This window comes from Acyrthosiphon pisum, chromosome A2 (genome assembly GCF_005508785.2).
Source record: "Acyrthosiphon pisum isolate AL4f chromosome A2, pea_aphid_22Mar2018_4r6ur, whole genome shotgun sequence".
Lineage (NCBI taxonomy): Eukaryota > Metazoa > Arthropoda > Insecta > Hemiptera > Aphididae > Acyrthosiphon > Acyrthosiphon pisum.
Window position 1 is genome coordinate 64,459,584 of NC_042495.1, and position 19,700 is coordinate 64,479,283.

At 26.8% G+C, this 19,700-nt stretch overlaps 3 protein-coding genes across 3 annotated transcripts in view; 1 reads left to right on the forward strand and 2 right to left on the reverse strand.

Annotated features, from left to right (window-relative positions):
• The window catches only part of LOC100165091 (NADP-dependent malic enzyme), a 7,660-nt gene extending 2,860 nt beyond the window's left edge, over positions 1-4,800 (reverse strand). Inside the window, exons 1-3 of the mRNA XM_001944232.4 lie at positions 4,546-4,800; positions 4,066-4,402; positions 3,823-4,004 (exon numbers count right to left, since the gene is read on the reverse strand). Of these exons, the coding sequence (XP_001944267.1) occupies positions 3,823-4,004; positions 4,066-4,402; positions 4,546-4,571 (545 nt within the window). The 5' untranslated portion in view covers positions 4,572-4,800. The remainder of the gene's footprint in view (positions 1-3,822; positions 4,005-4,065; positions 4,403-4,545) is intronic.
• Positions 4,801-5,979: 1,179 nt separating this feature from the next.
• The window catches only part of LOC100162306 (coiled-coil domain-containing protein 174), a 16,667-nt gene continuing 2,946 nt past the window's right edge, over positions 5,980-19,700 (forward strand). Inside the window, exons 1-4 of the mRNA XM_001943269.4 lie at positions 5,980-6,308; positions 6,695-6,903; positions 7,018-7,236; positions 7,441-7,745. Coding sequence (XP_001943304.2) covers positions 6,276-6,308; positions 6,695-6,903; positions 7,018-7,236; positions 7,441-7,745 — 766 coding nt within the window. The 5' untranslated portion in view covers positions 5,980-6,275. The remainder of the gene's footprint in view (positions 6,309-6,694; positions 6,904-7,017; positions 7,237-7,440; positions 7,746-19,700) is intronic.
• LOC100164375 lies at positions 10,015-15,761 on the reverse strand. The gene is made up of 3 exons (XM_001943203.5): positions 15,109-15,761; positions 10,512-10,727; positions 10,015-10,446 (listed from the first exon to the last, which is right to left on the reverse strand). The coding sequence occupies exons 1-3, from the start codon at positions 15,164-15,166 to the stop codon at positions 10,088-10,090; spliced, it is 633 nt and encodes a 210-aa protein (XP_001943238.2). The 5' UTR covers positions 15,167-15,761; the 3' UTR covers positions 10,015-10,087.

The window sequence follows — 19,700 nt, forward strand, 5'->3', positions numbered from 1 at the left end:
AGTTTTTTAAATTTCCAAGATAGCCATTTTGTTGATCGTATTTTTCAAAACAGTTTAAAAAAAAATATTAAAATTTAATGAAAATTGTTCAAGTTAGAGCTAATTATTATTTTAAATTTCTAAGAATAATAGTTATGTTACCTACGCATACGGCATTAGCAAAATACGATTCGCATGTTAATTATTACAATCACGCTGATTTTCGACTAAAATTAAAAATAATAATTAGCCCCAACTTGAGCGATTTTCATTAAATTTTAATATTTTTTTTTTGAACTGTTTTAAAAAATATGATCAACAAAATGGCTATCTTGGAAATTTAATAAACTTACTTGCCTAAAAAATTTTTTTGAAAATTTTTGAATTTTTTAAAAAAAAAATCGAATATTATGTTATTTAATCAGATTTTCCATACTTATGACTGTAAAAAACTGCATTTAAAATATTGATTTTCCACGGAGATACTAAGGGTGATACGGGACTTCTGGGACATACTGTATATGATGATATTATTGTGAATAAAGTAATGTATTTACCTATTTACTCGGAACCTTGTTTTAAATTTGCAATCTTTAGCTATAAAAGTTGAATATTTTATAAATTTTTAACTACAAAATAATTATTAAATTTTAATTTTATCATTTTTGTCAAAATTCAAAATTTGAATGCTTATAAAAAAAAATGTGACTATGTATTTTTAATATTTTCAAATGATATTGTAATAATATATTAGGAGTCTTTTATTAAGTTTTCAAGCTTTTTGACTTAACGAATAAAATTTTATTGAAATTTATAGAAAAAAAAAATTAAAAATATTGAAAATTTTATCAAGTATAGGAATTGATAAAATAAACATTCAGTGAAAATTGCATGTATCTATTTGTTTTAGAGTTACACCAAAAACCAAAACCGATTTTGCGTAAAAATTATCGTTTTTCCTTGATTTTTGTTTTGTTTTTCCCTGCATCTTTGAAAACTATTGAGAATCTCAAATTTTGAATGCACTAACTAGATTCACTTTACCATTTAACAAGATACCGTTGAAGAAAATCGAAGCAGTGTTACTACCCAAAACGGTGATGACAGACACAAAAATAACAAAAAAAACATATTATTGTAAAATCAATACATTCATCGCTTCACTCAGAATATAAAATGTAATAATTATAGAAATATATGCTATTCGAATACTATGATTCTTTATTAACTTCAATTGGGAAAAAAAAAAATTTTAAATAATAATAATTCTGATTAATAATCCTCAATTTTTCATAGGCTGTTACAAATTGTTATTTCTACTACTTTTTTTGTTGCAATTGATGCATTTTATATTTTAAATAGCTAAATAAATTTAATAATAAAAACTAAAAATATATAATATGTCTCAAATAAGAGTAACTTCAGGTGGCTGTGCACGATTGGGGTAATAGGTATGGCTAACACGAGCCAAATACAATTCTCTCGGAAACCTAACTTTATTAACGAAACAACTACATAGTTTACATTTTGCTAAGATTAACACAGTAAAGTATTTTTTTACCACGTTCAATCGTTGGAAACAAAAGCTGACAATGAAAACTAATTTAATTGATGAGTGTGATCTACCGGTCTGACTAAACTACACACAAATCAATTGTCACCTGAGGTTTTATTTGAAATAGCAATGTTTCAAATTTTTTTTTTCAATGTGGTGTACTGTTTTTCTGGTTGTCCGGCGACGCTGATTGTTGTATTTAATCAAACAAAGACGTTGTGAACAATAAGATTATGTTACTACCATCTTCGTCGGAAATCCAGTTACAACAGTAAAACCACATTGAAAAAAAAAAACAAAAAATTTGTAAAAGTGAGTTACGTCTTTTTTCGTTGGGGCAGTCGAATTACACAAAAAGGTAGACAAGTGGGTACCGCTCTGCTGTACAGAAGCTGTAATGGATGTGTTATATTTGAATAAAATGATAAGCCATTGTATACGAAAAACTATATGCGGTTAGAGTAGTCCTTATAATATAATTTTTAATTTGTTGCTATGGTGATAAACAAAGCGTTAGAAATTAAAATTAATTAGGGGTTTTTAGTAATTTGTTGGTAGTTTTTCTTGACGCTTTCTAAAACTACTTGGAATTTTCAATTTTGACCCTCCAAAAGTACCAACTAGGTTCACTTTTCTATCAGAAAATATGCTGATCTCAAAACTCAAAGCATGCTTACTATCCAAAATGTTGCTGACAGATAGAAACAAAAAACAACATTGTAAAACCAATACATTCTAAAACTACATTTAAAAATTCAGACAATAACTATTAAAGGAGATCACAACACAATTTTTTTTTTTTTGTTATTTTAAGTTTAAAGATTTGTAATCAAAATAATAAAAAAAACATGTAGGTTAAAAAAATTATTATTGGACAAGATAATGAGAGTAAATACTAAATAATCACGTACTCATGTGACTTCATACAGCCAATGAATGCACAACAACCTATTTTTATTATTAATAAATAATTAATATTTTTTGATACCAAGGCGCTTGATTTACACAATGATTCTAATAACTTACAATAGTATTTTATATTTAATACAATATTGTCTTGTTGTAATATGTAATTTTTATAATATACATTTTGTAATATTGAGTTTTCATTATACCACTGGCACTAACTAAATTTTACTCTTACAGTTGTAATTACTAAGATAAAACTATAAAGTATATCTAAATCATAATCACACTAACGCCTTAAGCACATGTCATAAATACACTTCAGATTCCATAAAAAAAAAAGGTTAATATTATCTTTAGCGATTAAAAATGTTGTATTAATCCAGATAAGTATACATGTAAAACATGAAATAATTGTGTAATATAATAATTATACTGTTTAAACCCAAATATTATGTATAATTTAGCATAATATGATATGTGTAATTATTATGACACATTGTGAGTATATTAAAATATAGTGTAAAAATTATAAAATGAGATCTAATAATATAATGATTAAATACAAGAGATAAAATCATGTAGGATCAATAATCATGGCCAAACTAATTTTAGGAAGATAATAAAACCTCAACAGAGCACTGTAAAATCGGAAAGAATTTGAAAAAAAACGTAACAACAAACTTTAAAATGTTGATTGAATTAAATATTTAAATAATATTAAAGTAAAACATATTTGATTATAATTTTATAAAAAAAATTAAGAACACCTAACTTTTAAAAAATTGTATTTGAAGGTATATTTTTTTTAATTAGATATTATTTTTCTTTTAAATAATTAATACTACTTTTTAAATCTATAAGTATATACCTACTTATATAATTATTATAATAATAAACAACTTATTATAATTTTTATAAAATTGTGCAAATTCTGATCAAATATTAATACAATTTTAAAGTAGGTATACCTATTATTATTTTTACTAAAAATTACTATTTTAAATTAATTCTATTTGCCATATAATGTTAGAAAAACTTGGTCAACAGCCAATAAATGTACCACAATAGCTTAAGACGTTAAATAGCTTTTTTCCACTGACCTAATTCATCAATAATATTTTAAGCAAAATTAATAAAGCAAGTGATGATGGTATTTTTAATATGTTACCTATATAGAAACATCAATTATGGTGGTTAAGATAAGAGATATTTCATGAAATTTAAGATTTTTATTTTCAAAAGCCAAGCCCATTAGTAGCATTTTAAGAGTAATTAATTTAAAGTTGTAACAGATTATTATAAAAATTTTGGATTTACGATTAATAAAACAACAATATTATTTAGTTCTACTAGTGAAATTAATAACTGTAGGTAATTACCAGTTTTTCAGCAAGTCATAAATGTGTCCTTTGTCATTAATGGTAATAAATAATCCTCTAGGACGGCGAAATATCAAACCAAACTTTTGGCATGCTAACCCAACAGTTGGAGTATAAACAATTGGCAGTAACATATGAATGTTTTCAGATAAAAGTCTAAAATAAAGCCTTTCATTTCGATCCTGCAAATAAAATTAATATTAAAATAAGAAGGTATAAGCACGAATAAAACAAATTGATTACTTGTAATTCGGCCAAGTATAAGAACTTATTCAAATCTTCATGATACTTCATAACACTGAATCGACAAACTTCAAGTTGTTCTTCTTGCGTCTTAAACTTGGGTGGCATCAAACCATGTATACCAAGTGCTTGTCGTTCTTCAAGAGTGAAAGCAAGGCCTTTGTTCAATCTAGGGTCTCGAATATAATCAATTCCTTGAACTAAAGAGGGACATATAATATCTCCAGGCGTACGTGATGGTGATGAAAAATGAAATTTGCGGCATTTTGATCGATCAATACATGAAGAGCTAGCGCAGTACAAAGCCAAGTTTCTTGAAGCCAACGATGTACTAGAGCTAAAAAATAAAGGCGTAAGTTAACATTAATATAAAAAATTGCATAAGAAAAAAAAAATTATCCAGTTATTAAAATGGTTGTATATTTGAGAATGTATAATTATTATTTGCAAATTATTTTACTGCATTTTTGGATATCTTACCATATAGTTTTTGGTAAATAGTTCATTTTGATTTATTAGCAGTATTTTAGATCGTTTGCATTAGAAGGTACACAAAATAGTATAGACGAAAGTAATGCACTAATGCAAAGAAACCAATGACCAAAACGAAAAGCAGATAAAATAATACTAAAGGATTTAACTATTTGTCATATTGTTAGAACAACATGTATATAGGTTCTAAGACCCTAGTTATAGCATAGAGCAATAGTAAAAGTGAGAAAAAATTAAAATAAAAAATCAATTTGTTATCATTATTATATCATATTCAACCTGCTAGATACCTTGGCTAAAAAAGCAGGCTTGCCACTATGATAAGAATATTACGACAAAATGTAGTAATATACGATAAACGATCGATCTACAACCATATTCCAACACCATTATTGTTCCTTAAATCGTGTTTCCAACCCATTGAGGGAAACTACTAGTTCTCCCGGAAATCCTCATTATTGGGGGTGGGTGACCATGGTTAAAGCATAGAACATTACATGACAAATTATATAGGTATATCATCACAGTTGTACTGTTTTGCACAGTAGATACGTATCTTATTCACCACCGTCCAATATCGTAGACCGTAGTTCTCCACTTCTCATTGGTTGATTTTGTTCTATGTTATATATGTATGTATATGATTGACTGCCAATAAGAAGTGGAGAACTATGATATGGTGAAGCAAAGAGCGGAGGATGCGTATCAAAATGCTGTGATGATACCTTAGATCATATACAATGGATAGAGCAACGACTATACCTCACGTGTAACGAGTATGTAGCCAACATATTATGAAGAGGGCATGTAGCTACTGCGCACGCGTCCCTTTTTATTTTGGCTTTATCAGTTATTCCATTATCTACTATCTAGTATCTAGTCAAGGTGTATTGTATATACACCTTGGTAACAAGGCTCCCTGTAGAACTAGATTGTAGTGAACCCTAGCGGCCAACTGTTGAATAGACCATGGTTTAATATGGCTAATGTTTCAAAAATATCCCACGAGGAGCGCTCATTAGTTCTTCATTCTATGAAGGTCCATTTATTTTATAGAGTTGTACAACCAGTATTTCTACAACCGTGATTTAAATCCAGTGCCGTCTTATCATAGCTCGTTGGGCAAGGTTTATAGATAATAATTTACCAGACAGCACGATTAAAGATATACAGGTTGCACATCGCCATATAGTAAACGGCTTCCAGACTGATTTACAAAGTGACTATAAAAATCAGCTGTTAATAATTAACCAGTGGCGCCCATGTGACGAAATTTAGAACTAATTATGATAAGAAGGTAATATAGACCATAGATATATATTATTAAATATATATCAATGGATTATTATCATTGATATTTGATAGTACTATCTTAATTCATAATTAATAATTATTGCTCATTGACCATCGTATAATAATATCATAGAACAATAATGATAATATCTTAAATCGTGCTCATTGACACAATAATTAATAATTTATGATATAATAATGAAACAGAATCTATTTTATGTCAGTTATTGTTAATGAGTAATGACTAATGTAAAATATATGTATTAATCTTCATTATTAATAATTATTAGTCTAAGTCCTAAGACTTCTCATGTTACCTAAATGTGTAAATCTTATATAGTAAAATGATAATTTATGTTTGTTTCTGTTTTAGTTAATTTTTAATTTATTGGTTCTTAAAAACATATTCAAAACAAACAGATATAATGAGCAAATCTTTAGATATTTGTAAAGCATCTGTAAGTAAAAAATATTACTATATATATATCTGTAGGAGAAGATTATTTCATTTATTAATTTTTAGTTGATTTTATAATTATTTGTAATTTAATGATTTGAGTCATAACTTTATTTCAGAACAATTATAATATTTTTATATTTGTGTGAAAAAGTATTATATGATTATTATAAAATCCAAAATAAATAAAACATATCTAAGTAGGAACCTTTAATTAATAAATCATACATTTATTATTTGGATAACCATTACCATTTATATATTATTATATATAGGCATATAATATATATTATATGCAAAGCTTTGAACGGATACTGTTTAATTTGTATTAGGTATATTTAACACAAAAAATGTATCAACTAAATAAATATATGTTTTATATTTTAGCTAGTAAGTTTAAAAGCAGAACTTTTACGCAAACAAGATGAAGCAAACAAAGCAAAAAGTTTTTCTGGTGATACATTTATTCGACCAATACCTGGTGCTAAGACGCCATCATGTCTTCTTCAATCTAACGAAGGTGTTGAAAAAAGAAACGCTAAAGATTTGGAAGAAGAATATACGCCAGATGTTAAAAATAGTTTGAAAAAATCAAGGTAATTTTTGAGTACAGTTTAATGTATTTGGAATCTACTGTATGTACTATAATAATAATATTAAAATTTAAAATATTCTGCAATTAATTTTAATATTTTGTGTTGTTTTATTAGAGATGTCTTGACAATGAAAGCAAAGCTGTATGACAAACTGGTTAATGGTGAAATGGTAAGTGAACAAGACAAAACCTTTTTAGTTGATTTTAAACAAAAAGTTACTGAAAATAAAACTACTTATCCTGTATCTTCCACCAAAGATAATGTTAAGGAGCAGGAAAAATCTGATTCCGATGCAGATTTAGATAAATATGATTCAGGAGCTGATGATGATTGGTAAATTTAATTAATACATTTTAAATAGGGTGGTTATTAATAAATTAAGTTGTAATGTTATTTTAATATTGTAATGTTATTAAGTCGGATAATTCTATATTTATATTATGTTAAATAATCACTCTGATAATCACCCTATTTATGTATGTATGTTATAGTTTAAACTATTTATTTTACAATTAGATGTACAATTTATTTTTTCAGGATAGACTATACAGATTTCTTTGGGCGTACTAGGAGATGTTTAAAAACAGATCTAGAATTTTTCAAAAATAGAGATCAAAGGATTGAAAAAGAATTAGAACCACCACCACCCTCACCTGATAAAATAAAACAGCAAACACCTATAACTGCACAACAATTTGTAAAAGAAGGTAGGAATCCTGAAGAAATATCTGAACTTGTTTCATCAGATATGCGTAGAGAACAATTACGTCTCAAATGGGAAGAAGAAGAACGAAAATTAGCCGAACGAACTGACATTCATTATGAAGATATACGATTTGACGGTGAGTCAAAAAAACAATATTCTCTAGATTTAGATTGGTGTTTCCAAGTTTTGAATTTAGTTATGAAAACTATGTCACTTTTGGACAAAATTCAGACACAAATAATTCCTTTTGACATTTTTTCAAAAATTAAGATAAGCAATCAATCAGAGTACTTAAATTATATTGAATTGATTGGATTTATAAAAAGAATCTGCCTTGCAAAAATGTAGTTGTAATTCTCATTAGGTAAGCAAATAATAAATTAAAACAATTTAAAAAAAAATAATAGTTACTTTTATTTAAATAATAATCAAAGATTTGTGGCAAAAATGTTTGAAAACCAGCCTGAATAATTTATTGATGTCAAACACATTTATGAACTTTTCTGTTTTATTGGACATTATTTTTCAGGTTTAACGTATGTAGTTAAACATGCTGAAAACAATGGTGAAGTCAGATTTTGCGGTTGGACTTAGCTTTAAAGTTATAGCTGATTGAAATTTATAGTATTTTCATATACACTTGGCATGGTCACTCACCATCATAATCCGACTGCTCAATCATTTTTAGCATGCTTAACTTAACTAAATATTTTGATACAAAAAAATTGCAAAAAAAAAGGGTAACCAGTAAAAACAGAAATATACCCACATTTTAAATAAGTATAAAATAAAAACTAGAAAATGCTTTATGTGAGTCAAACTAACGAGTTGCACAAAAAATATTACATTATTATTAGGAATATGGAAAATATTTGAATTATAATAGTTTGTTTCACTTAATACTTAAATACATCATATACGTTTGTGTCTGCCTTAATTTACTGTTAGTTATTTGCAGACAACTCCAATGATATCAACCGCTAATAGTGGAAGTCGTATAGCATGGCTATAACGGTCAAGTAGCTTAGTAATAATATACACTTAAATCCAACAAATACTTATAAACTGATTACTACTGAGCTGCCATAGTACCATTTATTATAAAATCTAAACTAACTCCCTATTTAAAATATACGTAGACAATACTTAATTTTATGGTTTAGTTTGTGAATGATTTAACATTTAAACTATAATTCTATGGAATCTAAGATAAATATCCATCTTTGTTAATAATATGATTAAAAAATCAAATACATTTCTGATTTTAACTATAAGCAGTTATCTGTAAACATTAAATAAACCCAAATTTTCAAGGAAATGGGCGACCAATCAGTTGAGAAGTGAATATCATACTTATTTTTAATTTTACATTAGTCTTGTCTCCTAGGTTATACAACTTTTTTATTGAATGACTCCGTAATAAGTATAAATGTATTTATGTATGTTATGTATAACAATTATGTTCTAGAATAATTAATCTGTTTTCAAAGTCTTAACAATAATCTTTATAGTTAGAAGTTTAAACATTTTTAATTTGAAATAACAAACTATAGATCCTCATTAAATATATAAAAATAAAAATAAAACACTCACATTTCATAAACAGCAGCAACATTAATAAGAAAAAAAATACATTTATTATATTAAGTATTTTTATTTTTAACAAAATTATAACAAAGGTTGACATAAAAAAAACCCTAAAATTCAACCACATATGTATTCATGTAATTCTACAAATAAAGGATGTTTTTAAAAACTAAGAAAGACTAAGGTTTTATTATAATATATTTTAGCCAACATTTTTAACAAGGAAAACAATTGGAATACAATAAGGTGTGTCAAACATTTTGGCATTGTCACTATTAATTTTAAATTGTCATTGTATTTTCAAAATATTTTAAATAGTATGATAGTGTATTTTATACTGTCGTTTAATTAAACATTAAGTAAAATAAGTTTATATCATATTATGGGTAGCTACAAATTAAATAAATATCATGTCAAATTTATGATCACATACTTATATAAATATTGTAATATGTAGGAACAATTAAAAAAAAAAAAATTGTTAATTTATATATTATAATATCATCTATATCTAGAAACATATTATTTACAGATTAATACATTAATATAAAACCGGGCCGAATACTTAGACCAGTTGTGGGGTATTGTTCTCACTTTAGTTATATCCTATTATTTGTTATAAACTTTAACAGATTATATTATTAATTGTAATATTTAAATTTGTTCATAATAATGAGAAAGTAAAAATAGTCAAAATGTATCTGTCATATGTTAGGTAATTTTTCATTTTTTTTGTTTCATTCAGAATTTAAAAATTACAAGGAACGTTAACCAATTATATTTAAATTTTAAAGTATAAAAAATATAATACATTCATATTGCATAGTTTTATTAAAAAATATCACTTTTCTCTGTGATGTTGTATGTAACTATTTAAAAAGGCTATAATTATTATATAGCTTTATAGGTTATGAATATTAAACTTAAGATATAAGTATGCTTAAGCAGTCCTAATTTATTAGCTGATGCCTTTGTAAATGAATTATTTCTTGTAGATGTATTTAACATTACAGTAGTGTTAATAATTTTGTTGGTATATTTATGTTTATCTAATTTCGTCAAATCATCAAATAGCCCGCTTCCATCTTCTGCTGATTGGTCTAAATCTTCATCATCTGATGAAATTGGAACTGGAGTTAAAATTGTTCCATTATTACATAATGTATTAGCACAAAAACAATACTTCACATTATTTGCTATTTTACAATCAGTAATGAGATACTCATTGCAAGATTTCAGTATACTTTTACCTTTAAAATAAAATGAAATATAAATTAATGAATAATAATTAATAACACTAAATTAACTGTATTACCATAAGTTTTAGTTAGACATCCTTTGTATCCTTCAGGACATTTCAATGTAAAATTGACTGCAGCGTTTGAGCCACAAGTTGGTATGGTTTCAATGTCGTAATTTGAAAAAGTTATAGAGATTTCTGAAGCTTCTGTGTTATCAGAAATTGAATTTGGTGAACACACGTAACATGATAAATTTTTTTTGATGGGTGATGAATTAGTTAGACCTATAACTAAATTATTCCAAATTATTAACACATTAATAATTACAAATGAATTAGAACAAAGTTATGCAATAATTAGTATTCATTGCAATAAAAAAATAAAAATGTATTGAACATGAACAAATTAATACCCACTTAAGTGTTTTTTTCTTTAAAATACTGTATTTTTAAAAACTTTATGATAGGTACTTTTGAAATATTAGATAAAAAAAACTTAAAATTAAATGTTTTTTTGGAAGTAGGTAGGTAAATAACTAGAATTTAAAAAGTCTTATTTTGATTTATTTATGAAAATTAAAAAATATATATATTAGAGATTTGAAGTTCTTAACGATTCTTTTGTCGATTTCATGGCAGAAATATAATGTTGAAAAATACACATATACCTACTAGTTTTACTTTATCTTTGGTCAAATTTAAATGTATAAAAAAATTCAATTTCGCTGTGAAGGTTTTACTACCCTGTCATATATAATATATTTGGACGCGCATGGACGCATGGTGGCAGAGAGCACGGATCGTTAGACTACATGATTTACTTGCATAGAATTCGTATAAATTGTTTTTTATTACAAAGATATTGTTGACAGCAGGCAAGTGAATAAAAAATACATTTATTATTTTTTGCTAGATTTGTGAACACGATATATAGTCACGAAAAGGCTGACTCATTGAACTCGTATTTTCAGTTTTGACGGACCGAGGGAGTCGTGTTATGGCCAATTGGTTTAATGACTTAGCATTTAGGTAGCCAACTACAATTATAAAAATGAGAACTGTATACTCGTAATACTATAGTCCGTAATATTCGTTTAAAAGTTGAAACAAAGTGTTAAGGCATATCACGAAAATATTTATCTTTTCTTTATAATAAGTTCCTTTTTTTGTTCTGAATTAAAAAATAAATCGGTGTTATGTACAATGTACATCGGTGCTAAATTATAGGTAAGCATAGTAGCTTAAATATTATTAAATTTTTGTCCTTATTATCTCTCTAAAGAAACTTGAAATTCTATAATTTCGCAAATGCGAAATTTAAAACCAACAAAATTGTATCGTTTATTTCATATAAGCAATAACGTCGTATTAATTATTACAAATATTCCTTTGTTTATTTTCATTGATATATAATTTTAATTTGGATTTTATTTAATTCGTAAATATTATAATTATTCTTGTATAACGAGTTAAAAAAAAAATTGGAATAACTAAATTTACGATGTTCCTATATATCCCACGCAAATTAATTCGCTTTTATAAATACCGGACACGACAGTCGATAAATAAAATTCCGTAAACATGAATGATGAAGTTAAATAAATACATATACCTACCATCATCTATCGAAAACTGAGTTCCACGGGTGATTCGTAAGCGTTAAAAAAACATTTTATAGTTCAAAATGTTTATTTGGAATTCAATGTGTTGCTCATTCACACATTATAATAACATTAATAATAACCCCTTATTATTTTTCTCCCACGAGAATTTTAAATAATCATTGTTGTAATTATACATTTATGAAATGCCAAACTATCAAAAATTAAACTTGTCATTTTTATTGTATTCATAACACAGTTCTACATGTATTCAATTATTACATGAGTACCTACTTTCTAATTCTTAAAATTAATTTATGAAACAATCCAATCTATATATTTTACTTTATTTTTAGTAACAGTTTGGACGTATATAATATATACAGTAAATACTAATCTCATAATTAAGTAATAATTAATGTTTAATATGAAATCATTTTTTAAGTTTGGGTACCACCTAGATTAATTTTGTACGTACAATTTATTGACAGAAACGTATTTATTTGTCTACATTACCTATTTAGTATTATACATTCTATTTAGTAACGTTTGATACAATGAAACATTATAAAATAATATTTGTATAATGAATATAATCATGCTTATTCTATGAGTGACTGAGTGTGTTGTTTGACGTTAACTCATAAATCATTATGTATAAGAATATAAGATGTAGTATTATTTTCTGAAAATTGTGTTGTTATGAACAGAATAAAACCAAAAACTTCGTATTTAACTTTTAAAACTTTTCTTAAACAATTGTTTCTTTTAGACGAAACTTTTGACATTTTATTTTTGTGACGTAATATTATACCAGATGACAATCTTCCAGGATGCGGTCTCCAGTTATATGTTGTATAAGTCTATGGTCAATATCTATATAACTTCTATATATTTATATATATATTCATATGTACAATAAAAACTACATAGCTTTCGATAACTTCACAATAAAAAGGAAATGGCAGTACAAACACTGTCAATTTAAATTTTTTATAAAAAACGTTTCTGTCACGATTTAGTGTGATTTTTTTCTGTATCATTTTATGACATGTCGCGTACATTGTAGTATGTACTACCTGCAAACATTTTGAATAATATATCGTTTTTTCCATACATTTGTCAAACTGCGTGGAACGAAATTAAATTTGAAACGTTCTATTCTTTTTTTCTTTACTTAAAATGAATTATCTATTTTGTTTGACAGCCGTATTGAACCAACGAATTATTTTTGTCCAAACTTTTCGTTAGGTATTGATTAATTTAAAATCTAAAATATCGTTCCATTATATGAAAAATACCGCTATTATATATAAAGAATGTTATTATGTAGGACTTGTAGGTAAATATCTCTCATATTATGTCTATTGTCTGCAATATTTTAGAAAAAAGGTAATTTTTAATAATCATTAGGTATCTACTCAGTACTCAATTTGTAATACCTACAACTCTACTTATCGCCACGATTTTATCTGCTTTTATTGACTTGTTTAAAGTTGTTGGAAAATATACTTTAATAGGTATAATAGGTATAATATTTATATGCTATACATCAATTATAGTTTATAATAATAAGATTATGCTACTATACTATATCCGTGTTTACTTATGCTATTAAAATTTGCATAAAAAAAAAAGTCACGAAAAATTTTACTGCTAGGTAGTTTATTTTAACCTGTCTTTCGTGACCATATGAATTACCTACTCAGTAGGTACTCATATAGTCACATATTATGTTTATTATACATACATTACAGATTTTATATTTCTAATAAACGCTAAGAAAAAATAATTATTGTTGGTTTTTCATTAAATTATCTAACTTCATTCCAACCCATTGAACGTATAACTTCTCCACTAAATGTGAACTATATTATAAAACATTTTTTTTGATAGCATATTTAATTAAAATAATAGGAACTATCTATTAATTCATATTTAAATTCGTACTATTTTTTATTATATTATTATACTGTTTATAAAAATATAGGAACTCAGTTAATACAATATGATTTGTATTATATTATAGTTATGTAATGAAATTAGTATGACCTTTAACATATTCATAAATTAATTAGTCTTTTTGTGTTTAAAGTTTAAACGTGCGTAAAACTGAATTTATGTTTTATTTTATTGATTATTTCCTATCTTATCTAACAAACAAAATTAAAATAACTTATAGTTATAGTTTCAGTGGTAGTTTTAGTCAATAATTTCGTTTATTTTGATTTTTTACAACGGTGCTCACTCATATACTTGACTAATACTAATACTAAATTATATTATACTTTTTTACTTTATAGTTTATACTAGGTATATCGTATATGTCTATGTACAATATACATATTATAGTATCATATTTATTGTAATTATTAAATTTAAAATATTTTAATATATCTTTATCAAATATTATTATATTAAAAATACTGAAAAATGGATACACATAATTTCATGGTTATTTATCAGATTTTTCTCGACCACGATTTATTTTATGTACCAATAATTGAAAGCTACTGCATCATTTACATATTAAAAAGAGCCTCGTCATTCACCCCGACAATTAACTAATTATGTACTTCCCTAACTACATAATAATATTCGAAATTCACTTAATACATTAAGTTGGTTCAACAATTTTAGAGGCTATATGAATATTTGCTATCATAATTTTTAGTTAGATGAAAATATAAAATAAAACATTTATTTTTGGTCGTTCTTAATTTTGATGATTTTTTATTGGTTGGATTGGCTATCAGCCTATCTTGTCTCATTTCATTATTTATGCCAGAAGTATGAATGTCAATGATAAATAGGTAAATATACGTTCTCAGAATTATTGAACGTAAACAATTAATATATATATATAGGTATTTTAGTTTCCATTTATTAATAAATGCAATGATTTATATCATATTGGGTTCTTTAAAACGCATGTAATCAAATTTGAGGGTTCAGAATACAGAGGCAATAATAAATATAAAAGTAGGTACTATTTATGTATAATATTAATTTATAATTATTATAATTACTTATTATTAGTATTGAAAATAATATTTTTTAGTGTAACTTACTGATCACGAAAAACCAAACCATCGCTGTTTTCGTCCATCGCAGAAAACTGACAGACATTTTATTTTCAAATGATAAAATTTGAAACAGCGAAAACTTTATCACATATTCAGTGGGTGTAGAGAAACAAATTTATAAAAATTATTGGAGTCAAGGCAATTTTGACCGCAAAACTAAAATTAAATTAATGAAACTGCCCGTGCGATGTGATCCTAAATATAATTGAATTTCCGTCTCGTGTTTTAACGTGATCTACGAGCGATCTGACTACATAAATAACGATATATTAGTTTATTACCCTATGTATAATATATTGTTTGTTAACCGAAAACAATGCAACGATATCGAACATGGTCGCGCGATTCCCACTGTTTAGGACACAATGCTCTAGAGAACGTCTCCGGCCGGCTCGCGCTCCCTCTCGTCGTTTCCTATATAATATTATTATTGTACGTCTACAACTGACCGTAGAGGCACACCATCTCGCGGGGTCGGCGCATATTATACCGTAGTTACGCAAACGATCAATTAAAAAAAAAAGATCCGGAAAAATGTAAACTTTACCGGAGCCTAGGACCGCATTTATCCCTCGTACCTCTTGTGTGCATGAAATATATATATATGTATAAATTGCTAAATGGCAAATGGTTTGCCATAAATTATTTTGTTCTCCTATACAAGGGGAACGAAGTAAGTAATGAGATAATTTTTAAAAGCTCTGAAGACATGCGTGAAATACTGCACTATAGTACTATACGACTATAATAATATATTATTATTTGTATTATAGTCCGTTTACTGCTCATGATTAATTACATACAGCCATATAGGTACTGCAGTTAAATTTATCTATCAAGTTATATTATGTTTTATTCGTATATAATATTATTATATTAATTGCTCGAATAAAAACCATAGGTTTCCATATAAATTATAATAGGTATAACTAGGTAATATAATATTATGGGGACAAGCCATATACATTTGGGTGCGTAATAACTTAGTTGGTATGTAAACTGTTAGAAAACGTAAAAATCTTAAGCTTTAAGTTAATTACCTTCTCGTAGATAGTTATGACTTATGGATCGTTGAGTGATATAAAATAATAATTTTAAATTTCTTCCATTATTTCATAATTAATTTTATTATTATAACTTATAAGTAAATATATACATTTTATTTCTATAACCTATAATTATTTCCAAGTTAAAAATTGATATTACAGCAGATATCGGGTGTAGGGCAGTCATCACATTATATTATATTGCTTATCTCCATAGGTTCAACTAAGGTTAAAATTCTGGGGGTTGGGCTTAGTTCTAAACCAACAAGGGATATTTTTGAGGGAGCTAAATCTTAGTCAGAGGGAGTCAGTTGGTGAGTTGATGAGTTGTGTTTGAACTTTGAAAGCAATGATAAATCAACGGAGGTCTGTAAAAAGTTTAAAATCACAGTGTGTAAATGTCTTTAATATATTTCGTGGTTATGTATTATATTGTTGTTATATATTTGGGTAAAAAACTAAAACATATACCTATTAAATTAAATTATGTGCGGAGAAAATCTTAAAGTACCCACATAATATAGACTGGATATACAATTCAATTGAAAAAAAAAACTTATATGAATTCGCGTAATTATAATATCTATGTTATAGTCCTATAAATTGTAAAAAACACAAAACACTATACTTTTAGGCATGTTATCACTGTTTTTCCTGCGGGATGTTAGTAGATAAATAAATTTGGGATGAATTAACGTTTTTGAGATATAACTCCCTGTCCGAAAAGTGTCTAAAAAAATAACATAATTTTCGTGTTTTGCTTAGAATGAAAACAACAATCACGAGGTAGTAAAATTGTAAAGCACGTTAGAATTTAATATTACCCACTCATTGTTTGTGCATGAATGGTTGTAAAAGTAGATTAAGTTGGGACAGTGAGGGGGAGAGGTTATCGATGTTCTGTCTTGCCTCATACAGAGTGTCTCACAAAGACGTAACATATCTATCTATAAATATTTAAAAGAAATGTCAATGAAAAATTTTCTAAACTTCATGCGATATACACCCTAATCTTTATTTATACATTTAGGTAAATACATTTATCCGTATTACGATGTATTATTGTACCAACAGTGTACTACAGTATAGCAATGCAGATGTAGTCAGGATCTCGCTTGGGGTACAGCTAGGGGAGGCTTAACTTTAAGATCCCTCATAAGTTAAGTGTGCAGAAGCCGTTGGTAATTATACTTTATAGTATATAACTTCTTAGACTTCTGCATTAACCTTTGTAATTTTAGTTTTACGTTACGTAAAGGTTCGCAAAACACTGAAGGCATTTTTTAAATTTTCCTGAGATTTTAAGAAGGGCTGCATTCCCCTCAGCTTCCACCGTCTGGTTACGCCACTGCTGTGTAGGGTACATATATATAATTACATAAGTTGATTAAAACGTTTTCATATAGGTATACTCGTATTATATAATAATAATTACTTATTAATTATTCATTTTTTTCTGTCATAGAAAATCGTTGTAATTTACCCCTTTCCATTGCATCGTACGTCATTGTCAAAGGTTGGGATTTTAGTTTCTTTCGCTGAATGAGACGTATGTATTGTGTATGTTATAATCTCGTTTATCACAAGTATTGGTTATTACAAATTACAAATTATATTGTGCATTTTATATTGAACCTGTCGCCGCGTTAACCGACGACACGTCATAACCGCAAGACGACAACTCATATTTATTTACAATAATATTACGCTTATATCTACTGGCAACAATTTTCTAGTTTTACGATCAAGTTATAGTACGTAGTATATATAATATTTATTTACCAAGAATGCTCACAATCAATATTTCCTTTATTTTCTCTATTTATCCATAATTTAATTAAATTCTGTAATGGGGATTTTTTAAGTATAAACATCATGTTTCCAGATACTTAGATTTTTCTTTTACTATTATGCTGCTTAAAACTTTAGGTTACTGCGTCCTGTGGTGATACAAATCGTAAATTGCTAAGCAGATAGTTTTTATGGAAATATTTATGCTTGAAATTCGAACTAAACATTCCCGTGTTATTAAACCTTGTATAGGTACTAAAGATAATAGTCCATGATAATAAATTGATATAAGATATATAGGGCCTATGATAATTCTAAAATTATAGAGCCTAATATTTATTATTTTATAAAGGTCCCCACACACTGCAGCGTTGACGGTGAATTGCTGCAGCACACATTTCACCGCTCACCGCGGCGGTTAAGCCAAGACGATAGAATTTAACGCCACCGCTGCAGTGTGTGGGGACCTTAATTTGTAAAAATCGTATGTTAAAATATGTACTATAGAGTAAATTACTTTACTAGGTACTATAATATAGTTCAATAACGACAGTCCTTCTTAAACCGTAAATGGTATAGAAAAACAAAAAAAAAAAGTATTTGAAAATGTGGTTTGCAAGTATATACTTAAAAATCCTCAAAATCAGAATCTGAATAAATACATTATTAAAGGATAAAAGAGGGTTGAACATTCTTGTTGAATCATCCTGTATTATATTATATAATTTATATTATATATATTAATATATTATACTTACGCATCCAGTCCAGTGCATTTGCTATCTGTGATCATCGGAATAGTAATATACCATTTTCGTTTTTACACATAACACGGCGATATATGTATATATATACCATATATTCGGCCAAGATATAAATCTATTTGGATGCATTAACCGAGAAGTCGTGATGACGTTATTCGGTGTGTCGTGTTAAACGATTTCCACTGTAATTTGAACGCATAAATTCTGATATAAAAAAGAAAAAACCTAACGATAGACTGTTTATAGCCGGACCCGAAGCAGTATAATGTTTATGTAGATAAATTATGTCATGGGCGTGCGTAATAATTAGAATAATTTTTATCTGCTTATATATTTTATATTATTATTATTACTATTGAGCTGAAAGCCTGAAAAGTAAACACCACCCTTTAACACATATTTGCGAGTGCGTCGCATGGACACAATAAGCGCAGTGGTGTGTTTACGACGTATACACACATAATTCATTTCTATATTTTTATATTTATTTTAGAGTATACTCTCAACTATTTCTATTTTTTAGCATATACTCACTAAATTTTTGATGAGATGACACTTATTAACATTTTCAGCAACGCAAACAAAATATTATAGATATTAGATATTAGAAAATATTAATACAAGGCTCCTAATATATATTTTTACAATGATATTTGAAATATATTAAAAATCCAGTCACAATTTTTTTTATAAACATTTAAAGTAAAATACGTAAAAATCACTAAAATTTAAATTATTTTGAGTTAGAAATGCTAAGCCCCCCCCCTCCCCCCCATAAAAAAACCCACCACTCTCTTCTATGGTGTAGCAGATTTACTATTTAGTAAAATAATTTGTAAACAATTTAAACGCCCTTATATTAATTATTATATAATATTGATTAGGTAGGTAATAAATTCAGTGGTCAAACACAATTTAATAGTATCATAGACGTGCGCAGACTTTAAGTTCGGGGCGTGCCCGTGGAAAATTTGAA